Source organism: Neltuma alba, unplaced genomic scaffold, assembly GCF_004799145.2.
Source record: "Neltuma alba isolate B1F8T4 unplaced genomic scaffold, ASM479914v2 tig00011361_pilon, whole genome shotgun sequence".
Lineage (NCBI taxonomy): Eukaryota > Viridiplantae > Streptophyta > Magnoliopsida > Fabales > Fabaceae > Neltuma > Neltuma alba.
Window position 1 is genome coordinate 157,353 of NW_021636058.1, and position 10,854 is coordinate 168,206.

General features: G+C 34.1%; 1 protein-coding gene across 3 annotated transcripts; it reads right to left on the reverse strand.

Moving 5' to 3' along the window:
* Nucleotides 1–3,201: 3,201 nt before the first annotated feature.
* Nucleotides 3,202–9,261, reverse strand: LOC114712457 (phosphatidylinositol/phosphatidylcholine transfer protein SFH13). Of its 3 annotated transcripts, XM_028897001.1 has the most exons (16): nt 9,104–9,212; nt 8,211–8,348; nt 8,003–8,103; nt 7,537–7,840; nt 7,042–7,141; nt 6,472–6,738; nt 6,256–6,333; nt 6,058–6,162; nt 5,925–5,974; nt 5,740–5,839; nt 5,514–5,612; nt 5,298–5,411; nt 5,038–5,194; nt 4,415–4,809; nt 4,250–4,324; nt 3,202–3,758 (listed from the first exon to the last, which is right to left on the reverse strand). In XM_028897001.1, exons 3-16 carry the CDS (start codon nt 8,007–8,009, stop codon nt 3,738–3,740), a joined length of 1,872 nt encoding a protein of 623 aa, XP_028752834.1. In that variant the 5' UTR covers nt 8,010–8,103; nt 8,211–8,348; nt 9,104–9,212; the 3' UTR covers nt 3,202–3,737. The 3 variants fall into 3 exon arrangements, with proteins under 3 accessions (XP_028752834.1, XP_028752837.1, XP_028752836.1); XM_028897004.1 differs by lacking the exon at nt 5,514–5,612 and having other exon boundaries at nt 9,104–9,220; XM_028897003.1 differs by lacking the exon at nt 3,202–3,758 and having other exon boundaries at nt 4,250–4,308; nt 9,104–9,261.
* Nucleotides 9,262–10,854: the final 1,593 nt, after the last annotated feature.

Consider the following 10,854-nt stretch of genomic DNA (forward strand, 5'->3'; position numbering starts at 1 on the left):
TCATCGTTATTCAACTATGTCAAATTTTATTATTTTAAGTAGGAGTATTAATCTGTGTCAAATGTGGCTTTAATCTGGCCCTGCTCATTATAATGCGATAGATTTTGCTCTCGGAAAGCTATATTATGCAACTTGTTTGGTATAAGTGGGGACTAAGAAAACAAAAAACAGACTTGGGTTCCTAGTTTAGTGCTAATAGATCTTCAAATATTTGTGTCCCTCCTTGTTTGCAAGTCCCTCATAATGCTAATCTGTTAATTGTTGCAAAATGTAATGTTGGACATTGACGTTATGGGTTGTTAGTTGTGGTAGAGCCATCTTTGGACCCTCTGGTTTCTTCGGATCTGGATACTTTCATAATATTCTCTTCCCTTTTCTTCTTAGAATACTTTCTCCACCTTTGGTCAGAAAATTGCAAGGTTCAAATGTAACATCTTATAATATACTTTGGTCTTAGATATAAAACTTATTGTAGTGTAATTTATATTACGTTTTTAATATTTAAGACTGGAGGAGTAATATTATTAAAATATAAATAAATTAAAAATATTAAAATTTAATCTGGACAGCTTATACCTGTAGTACAAAAAAAATGTTATTAAATGAAATATTGCATTTGAGCCATATATTATTGATTGGGTGTAGGGTTTTTTTTTTTTTTAATTTTGAAATCACAGCAGATTCCCAGCACCGTCAATAGTCTCTGGATGGTTTGACTTCCAATATTGATGATCTAATTGGTGACTTCTATACTGCTAAGTTAGCAGTGCTAACTACCTAGTTTTGGAATAATTGTTGCAAATGAATCCGATCGTTGCGGTTTTTTTCCCTTGAAAAAACGTGGTTAGTTACTCACGCGCGCGCACCACACACGCTCGTGCACACAACGCAGTGTCAATCGCTTGATTAAAGTGCGAGAGCTCCTGCCATTCAAGTAGTCATTATGTTAACTAGATTTGCATGTTGTTTACCTTTACGCTAATGGAAATTGTTGGGATTCACTTGTTTGGTAGTGGAAGATTATTTTGTCAATTTTTTATTTCAAGCATGGCTGGAAAGCAGAGTGACATAAAAATCACAACTTGTTATGATTGAGCGAACTAATTTCTTTCATCTATGAATCTCAGTCACATGTGACCAAGAGGTTCATAAGTCTCTTAGTTTTTGCTTTTGGCTTCGAAGTTTATATTTGAGGTTACCCATCAAATTGAATTTTAAAGTCTGAACAGAAGATGCGAATGTTTGTCATTCATCTAAACTGTCTAAAATCAGATGGGCCACGGTTTTTAAATTAATTTTCTTAAAAAATATTATAATGAAAGTGAAATTACAAGTCCAAATACAAATATTTAGTGTTCAGAGAACACAAATTTACCCAATGCAAAAACACGCATCAAAGATCGCAAATTTAATAGTGACATACCAACGGGGTTAGGTCTAGCTCCCACAACGTGGTGAACCAAGGTTCGAATCCCTACTGGGAGAGGTGTCCACATTTAGTGGTTAACAGTGCCTCGAATAGGATTGCCTCTAATAGGATGATACTTATGCTTTAGCAAAAAAAAAATTAATGTCATTGTCATCACGTATTTTCATAGGACATTGCCCTGTTCGAGTAGTTTCAGAAATTCGCGGTCCTTCAAACTTCTGATTTTGGTCTTTTTTTTATTTTTAGAATCACTAAGTAAATGATTTAAAACATACTGATATTCCCTTTTTGAATGAAATGGGAATTCTCTATTGTATTAACGCATTCACAGAGGATTTTCATTTTTCTTCTTTATTCTTAGAAGTCATTATTTTCTAAAATCTCTTATCTGGCATCAATTGTGATGCAAATGCAGTATACGAAGATAATGTATATTAAGTATACAATTTTAAATTTCATACTCTCTGCATTCTTTTTTATAAAATAAATAGCAGTTATTGTATGGTTTAAAAAACTTGTTAAGATTAGTTAAAAGTAATAGATATGTAAAAAAAAAAATACACCTCTTTTAAATAATACGTCCTTATTTATATAGGAGGATAAGTGAGAGAGCAAAATAGTGAGAAGCAATATGAAAGGTAATATATGAAAAATATGATAATGCAATTAATTAGATTAATTTGGTAAAAATGTATTACTATATCTTATAAAAAAGACTAGATTAATTCATAAATTTGAATTTTATTAAAAAGACTTAAAAGATGTATTAACGTTGATGACAACAAAAACTAAGGAAACAAGACAATTATATATGATCCTAGAATGGGTTAATATAATTTTTAATCTCTTAAATTTGCTTTTATTTTGATTTTGACCTCTCAAATTTCAAACCAGATTTTGGTCTTTTAAAAGACAAAATGATTCATGTATTAAATTAGGCAAAACTGCAATAAGGTCACACTCAAGGGAATTAAATATAAAAAGGTCCCTTGAAATCATCAATTATTTTAAAGTCCCAAGGGACTTCATTACAATAAATTTTATTTGTTTAATTATCAAATTGTCCCTTTTTTTTAAAATTTACATTGACAACTGAAAGAACAGTTATCGACAACTTAAGGTGTAATAATTGACACCTATCGCGGCAGGTATTGACAACATGTCAATACTTGCTGTGATAGTTGTCAATTTTTACACCTTAAGTTGTCAATACAACAATTAAAAAAAATTTAGTAATTAAACAAATAAATTCTCTTACAATAAAATCTCTTGTAACTTTAGAATAATTTGATGATTTCAAGGAACCTTTTGGTATTTAATTCCCTTGGATGAGACCTTGTTGCAATTTTTTCATTAAATTATAGGGATTAATGTTTTAAATAGAAATAGATTTGATGGATCAAAATTTATTGTTTAAAACTGGAAAAATTAAAACCAACATAAGAATAAGTTAAGAACACGTAACATTCCAGAATTTATGCAGAACTTAAATTATTTATGAATGCATGTGTCTATATACGTAGATGGCAGGAAATAAAATGCATACTTATGTCGGCATGCATAAATCCCCATTTATGGATCTATATAGTATAATTGTGTGCGCGTGCATAATTTAAATTTATTTTGAGTATTTATGGCGGTCCAGAATGCAGATCCTAACGCAGATCATGCCACTAGGATCACATTGGAAATCATTCGACAAGAGCCACTCAACACTTACCAAATACGTCATTGTTGAGTCATATTTGACAATGACGCAACAACAAAACAAATACATTCAATATTTAAGACACATGGCTTTCTCAAGCTGATTAATGCACATATCTAGAACATTTATGTACATATTCTCATGTCCCCACTCTCTTGGGCCCTCCGAGATGCCTAAACACTACCACCCCCAATCTTTTGTTTTTTTTTAACCTTTTACTCTCCCCTTTACGGGTCAGTGTCACTAAAATGTATCCTTGAAACAGTGTCTTGTGATCAAAATTCTCCAAAGGGCATTAAAAAGAAAAAATTCTCAGCTCTATAGAGCTTTTGTATTCGCCTTCTTTTCTCAACTATCAAAGGATGTAGTGGGAAATGAAGCATTTTTTGCAATAAACAAAGGGGCCGCATCCCAATAGGTTCACGTCTGTCTCTTCCAAGTGTACGACACAGCCACCGATAATGCTTGAACGGCGTGCACGGTCACTTTGCCTCAAACCTTGTTCCGTGAGAGAGTTTGTAACAAGTCAAAGTGTATTTTTAATGAAACGAGACTAAGGCTGAGATGTCACGGACTCCTGCCTGCAATCTTGATGTCAATTCAACAGAACAATCTTCTTTGCTGCAATAACATTTCAAATTAACTCAGCTCTCCAATGCAAAAACAGAAACAAAAAAGAAGAGAAGGAATGCGAATTTTGGTTGACAAAAAAGATGTCTGATACTCGGGAGGACCACAGTGAATAATTGGTGAAAATTAAAGAAAAATAAATGAGAACTAAAGTCTGAAGAATGAAATCTCTCAAACCACAATGTTGGTGACTGTCCAAGACACCTCAACAAGTGTGAAAACTCTTTTTAACAACGAAAAAATTCATTCTTCGGTCCCACTGTATTCTCTCTGATGTCAACTATATATTTTCCAATAAAAATTCCTCGGCTGATATAAATAAATATATATATAGAGAGAGAGAGAGAAATCATTAGCCCCTTGTTCACCCTCCTCTCCATTGTAACCTCAAGATGACAAAGTCTGTTTCTATTAAATCTTTCGTAGAATAGTGTATTATCGTTTGATCATCGAAAAGGGATCGTTTGCTAGAAGCAACTTACTCGACACTTTGCTTCCTGCAAGTTATCCACCGACTCAGAAATCTCAAGTTGCTTCATCACTGTGGCATGTAGTACCTGTGTTAATAGCAAACGTACATAGCTGAAGATATCATTACCAGCGTAACAATGAGAAGTTATGGACGATTGAAGAAATAAGTGGCATACCCTCTTCGTCTTTTCAAGGTCAAACTCAACTGATTTAATCCTATCTAAGGATTCCATTAGCATTTCCTCCTTCTCCAGAGGCATATCAGTAGGTTTTTTGCTAAGTTCCTCAAACGCTTGTTCTAGTTTCTGAAGACGCTGTTCATATTGTTCATGAGGAAAATTATGATCCCTTTCATCACCTGCTCCCACTGCTGGTGATGGGTTATTGGTGTTATGTTCGACAGGATCGGGTGGGGAAACACTGTTCTGAGATCTCCAAACTTCAAATTTTAGACCACAGAAGTACGCAACAAGCTTATCCAAGAAAGATAACAGAACTCTTGCCACATAGAAGAAATCCCTTCTCTCTATTTTCTCCTTAAAAATGTTGAACCAATGCCTGAGCAAAGTGCCTGAAATGGTATTTGGTGCTTGTAAGTTCCAAAGGAAAAAAAAAATGCTGACTACATGCCAGTGATATTGTTACACTCAATGAGTACCACCAAGCCAAACTATACTAATAGATAAACTGAATTCCAACTGTTCCAGCTTAAAGCTACAAATAAGAAATGTTTACAATGTATATTCTACTATTATGGTATAGAAAATAAGACTGGTCAAAAATTTTGCGTAAAAAATACCTTCTGAATTTCCCCTGCGAGCAATATTCCTCATATCAGCATTTTGAAGAGGCTGATCCTCGTTATGGCGACATTTATCACTTTTGACCGCTTTCTCAGCAGCAGGAATGGTGCTATCATCACAACTATAGCATGCATTGGATTCTAATACCCTGACCTGCAGGAGACATTTTTTTCCATCAATGAAAACACGAGAAATGCACTCAATACATAGAGACAGGATCATCATATGAATCTCATCTAATTGCATCAAAACTCACTTCTTCATGAACTGGATCTAAACGAGAATAAGTAGAACTCCTCTGTCCCAAGGGAGAACAGGGATCATCAATATCAGAACCTGATTCAGCTGTTGACGTATCACTAAATCTTCCCTGAGAGATGAGCAAAGGCAGAAGTTTAAAACCAAATACGCAGTAACTAGAAAAAACACACTAACATCCTAATATGCTTCTGTCAAGAAGACTGAGACCCACCTTCAGCGGGCGTAGCTGAATGTGAGGGCCAAAATTCTGGTGGTCCCTGGATACTCTTGTGATTTGCCTCACAAATGTTCCCTCCGAATTTTGTACCAGCTAGAATCAGAATATCCAGATTTATTACCAAATAATAGTTTGACAAAATAATTTTCAGCCTAAATATATCCTCCAGTTTCCACTCTAGTATAGGAGTAGTATATATATTATCTCAAGAAAAGAATACCTTCATGATATCAGGATCGTTCCATGGACCCTTGTTAGACCTAAGACATCCACCCTCTACAGGACACGTACATGATCCTCCCAAAAAGTCTGGTAGTTGACTGAAAATAAGCATTTACAAAACAGTAATTACTCAAAATAAAAGTTGAAATTACAACACATTATGATGGAGGCACATGTGCATACCTAGAGTCAATGACCTCAAGTAGTTTGTGTAAAGACTTGGGTTCAAGAACCTGTCAATTTGTGAAATGGATAAGATTAAAAATAGAACTACATGAAAAAGGCATGAAATATAGCTGAGAGTTATATTTTTCACCTGTATCTTTGATAAAGTTTTGGCATCAAGAAACTTTTGAGCAGCAGGCCAAAGCATCTTTTTGAAACCAGTGCCAGCATTCACGATATACATCCGATGTAAAGTCTATACATATTTTACGGGGAAAAAAAAAAGTTTGTATAAACAGGAAACAAAGCATTGAAAACAAACTAATTTGAAAAGTGAAGAGATAGAAACCTCAGGATAGTAATTGTTATCTATTTTTGACAAAGTGGCCAAGAGATTCGCAGCAGTAGGTGAGAAGTTTTTCATTCCCTGCATCACGAAATTATAAAATAGTTCAATGCCGTATGAATTATAAAGAATAAAATGAAAAACAAAAACAGAAATACATAAAATTTCATTCTTGCAACATATAAATTTGATGGAGTTAGTTTAGTTCAGTGTACATACCAAGCCCTGTACATCCAATATTGTTGTTGTCGAACAAATCCGTCTCTTCGCTGCAATGGAACATGCAGGAAATTTCTCCAGCAGAGCCCTCTCAAACTCTTGGACATGATATTTCACATACCGATCAATTGTTGTTATGCGCATGAGCCGGCTTGGATGAGCTTTCCCGAGTCTCTCAATGTACACTGGTCTTCCTTCCTTATCGACTCCATGATAACCTTGTGGGTAATACTGCAGTACTTCTTCAAGCTCTTCAAATTCAAAATCCTTCAAAAATCACTATGGCATTAGAGTTAAATACAAACTGAATCAAGTGTATTTTAACACAAAGCATGCTGATGCTATAATACAAACTTTACAACAATATAATTTACCATTTGAATCCCATCACAAATGGAAAAAAATCATTGAATTCAACATATATTTGAACCGTAAGCATGGTAAAATAAAACGAAGGGAGAAACTATATATATATAGATATATCTTCTCTTATATTGAAAAATCCTATGGTCTAAGTATATGCCTCGAGTCTCGAGAGGATGCTGCACACATTACTATTACCATTCTTACCTCAAGGATGGAATCTGCCCCATATTCTTTTCTCCATGTAAGCATTTCCTCCCACATCTGGATAGTCTTCTCAATGTTAAAATCCCTAGCTTTCAGAAACCTACATGGAAAGTACAGTGTGTCGTTGAGTGTGCAAGAGCAAAAGGAACGTTTCTGTGATATCCAAAACGCTTAAACCAAGGAAAAGAACCAAAAAGGGGAGGAAAAAACAAACAGAGAGAAGGTTTTGAAACTGTTGTTGCCCATTGGAGTCACGAAAATAGCAAGCAAAGAAAGATCAGGTAGGTCAGTGACTGAGTGAGAGTTAAAAAGGAACAATTCATATTTGTTTTTTTTAAAAAATCCATATTAAAAATGTAGCGCTTTTTCACCCAAAAAAAGGGGGGAAAATAAAATGAAAAACAAAAAGGAAATGCGCCCTTAAACAAGGAGGAAAATGTCGAGAAACAGTTGCCTATTTACATGTAGAATGCTAAGAATGAATGAGGAACAGACCTCAACAATGTATGATAGTCATCATGCCTAGTAGGTAACGATCCTCTCTCACATAGTTTTTGACGCAGTTCTAGGACAGCAGTTTCCTCCTGTGCATCTCGCACATCTTCAATGGAAACAGGTGGAACCCTATAGTCGATTTTCCTTTTCCCTCTTTTCTTAAGAGAATGAGTGAACTTAGATGAAGCATTTATTGCTTTCTTTTTGAGTGTTCCAATTTTGGACCGCCGCCTTTCATCTTCAGAGTACTCAAAATCCAACCTCCTCTCTCTAATTTCATCGTGAGTGCCAAACCCTTCAAGACCTTCCACAACACATTATAATAAATAGCAGTCAGATATTAGCTTTGTTGGCACCCAAAAAAAAAAGGGGTCAACATTAGTTTGGTTATTTGCACCAATAAATAGTGCATATCAAGACTCTTGAAAAGCATAAGACACAAAGTGATAGTCACAGCAAGGCATACCTGACATTTTAGTTTAGTAGATGTGGGCTATGGTTGATCCTCGTTAAAACGGGGAGGCGGGCTCACAGCAGAGTCAGTCTGTACATAGTCCAGCCTCCAGACTGTCATAAATTTCCGCAGGAAGAAGTAGTGAATCAAGTTTAGGAAAGTATGCGCATTTATTAGAGATCTGGCCCCAAAAAGAAGTGTACTTAGTAGAGAGGCTTACATTCTCTGCACGAATCACGATCTGTAGATGCAAGAATCTATGAAGAATAAATTAATACATTTGATCTTCCCAAAGATAGGACAACAATGGAAGCCCTTCGAAGCCAATGAAGTTACTATAGAGCGCCGTCAGCTACCCCTGCAACATATGGTATTTAGGCGGCAAGAACAATAAAATAGCGCAAGAAACGGTAGCATCTAGAGGAAGCAAAACATAATAGACGAACTGTTCATACTAATTTAAGCAAACTTGTAGAACTGATTATCTAGCTCATTTGGTTGGGTTTTCCCTGATAAATCCTGGGAAAACAATTTAAAAATTTGAGAAAACAGAATAAACGAAACCATTTAGGGCCGCCCCCCCCCCCCGGCCCCCCAAAAAAAAGAAGGCAAAAGTAATATAGAATAGTAAATTCGACATTTGTGCTCCATTCAGGCAAAAACTGTAGCGAATCAGATTCACACCACCGTGTTTGCACATATGCAATTAGGTTGCGGTTATTGTTTCTTATTAATTAGAACGAAACAAACGAGCTCTTAATTCTTCCTGGAGATACAAGAGGAACAAAGAGGTACAGAGAGATAGAAGAAACAAAAGGCAACAAATATGTGAAGTGTGAAACTTCACAAAGAAAGTGAAATCGTCTCCAATTAAAAGCATCCAAAGCACCTGACGAAACCAGAAACCGCATTGAACCGAACAATGCCGATACGGAATGCACGGATCACAAACAAAAGAGAAACCCCCAGCACCAAGAGACACTTGTAGAAATACATAAAAAAGAGAACGCAAAAACAAAAACTAAAAAGCGGAAGCAGGAGAGGACACCGACAAGGAAGAAGAGGAAGAAGTAGTAGAATTGGGGAGAGAGAGAGAGAGAGACAGAGACATACCTGAGCGCAATCTGGTGCAGGAGAGAGAGAAGCAAAGATTGCAGAGTAGATTGGGAAGGTGAAGCTCAAAGAACGAGAGAGAGAGAGATTGTTGAGGTGGAAGGGAAGCAGCAAAATAGGGGAAAGGAAAAAATGAAGATGTCTTGCTTCGGTTCGCTTTCTCTATGGTACGCTCTTTTACGTTTTTTCGTTACTTTTTTCTTCGCTTAGAGTGTTCTCGGCGTATTAATATATGCAATAAATTAAGGGTATTAAAAAATTAATATCTTTATTAAATAAACTAAACCAACGAAACTTGGCCGCGTAAGTTATGTTTAGACGGAGTAAAGCAAGTAGTTGAAACCGGTTATTCTGGCAATTTTTAATTTATGGTCTCAACAATAGCCGGTTCTTTGGCCAAAAAAAAAAACTACTAATTTAGAAATATTAAAAAAAATTAAATAAACTATTTTAAAGTATTATATTTTACCTTTTTTTTCAAAGCTAATTTGCTTAACCAATACTACCTCCGATCCTAATTATAAGAGCTAGTTGATTAATTTAAAGAGATTAAAAAAATAAGTTAAGTTAGTTATTTGTAATAAATAAGTATTGTCTTTCTTAAAATATCTTTGTTAATCAAGTTTATTGGTTAGAACTATCATTATTAGAAGGACTATCTTGAAAAAATGCATAAATATGATAAACAAAGTGGATTGGAATCTTATAATTAGGACCAAAATAAAAGTCAAACGAGGTCTTATATTAAGGACCGGAGGTGATATATAATCTAATAATACATATTTTAGAGAGATTATGTGTGATGTGCTATAACTAAGTAATTTTTAAAATTTTTTAGTTTCCTTAAATTAGTTAATTAGATCTTATATTAAGAATCAAAACCAGTATTTAAATACTTTCCAGTCTCCATATTATAAAACGCCTCTAATTAACTTACTAAAATTTAGAAGATACAGTTAAATTATCAATATTGTCTGAGAATAGAATAAATTTCTGGTTTCTGATTCTACTCATATTTATATAAAAAAAAAACTTTAAATATGTACTGTATTACATTCTCTCTTGATACTGAAAATTTTAATTAATGACTTTAACCATGAATGATATCGGGGGAAAAAAAGTAATGCTACATTAAGATCATCAACCAAGTATTCGTAATAAAAGATCATTCATCTCTTTTGGTAGATATTCCCTCCTGTCCATTGTAGTAAAATGCAAATAAAATTATATGAATAAAAAAATAGTTGAAAACAATAAATATAAAAAATGCAATTTATCTTTAAAAAACACCCTTATTCATGGAAAAGATGAGTAAAGGTGAATGAATGAGGAAAAAAAGATGAAAGAGAATAAGTAAGAAAAAAATATAATGGAAAAAATTTTAAAAAAACAGTATTAGTATTAAATATTTAGACACAGATTTTAAGAAAATTGTCCTTATTTTTTTTGATAGTATGACAGCTGTTATCTTACTAACTGGGGTTGTAATGCTAATCGAGGTGTTTGGTTTGCAGTAAAAATATTTTTAAAAAGTATTTTTATCCGTATTGAAACAAAATTCTTTTTATATATTTACTTCATATATTGTAAAATCACTTTTAAAACTATAATTTAGTTTTTTAACCTACACTTCTTTAATTTAAGAGATAACAACCCTCTTGCAAACCAGATAACTAAATTTTCTCATAAGATCAATAGTAATTTATGTATGCTCCTCCATCTTTTGACTGAAGAGATGGTAGCTGATTAAT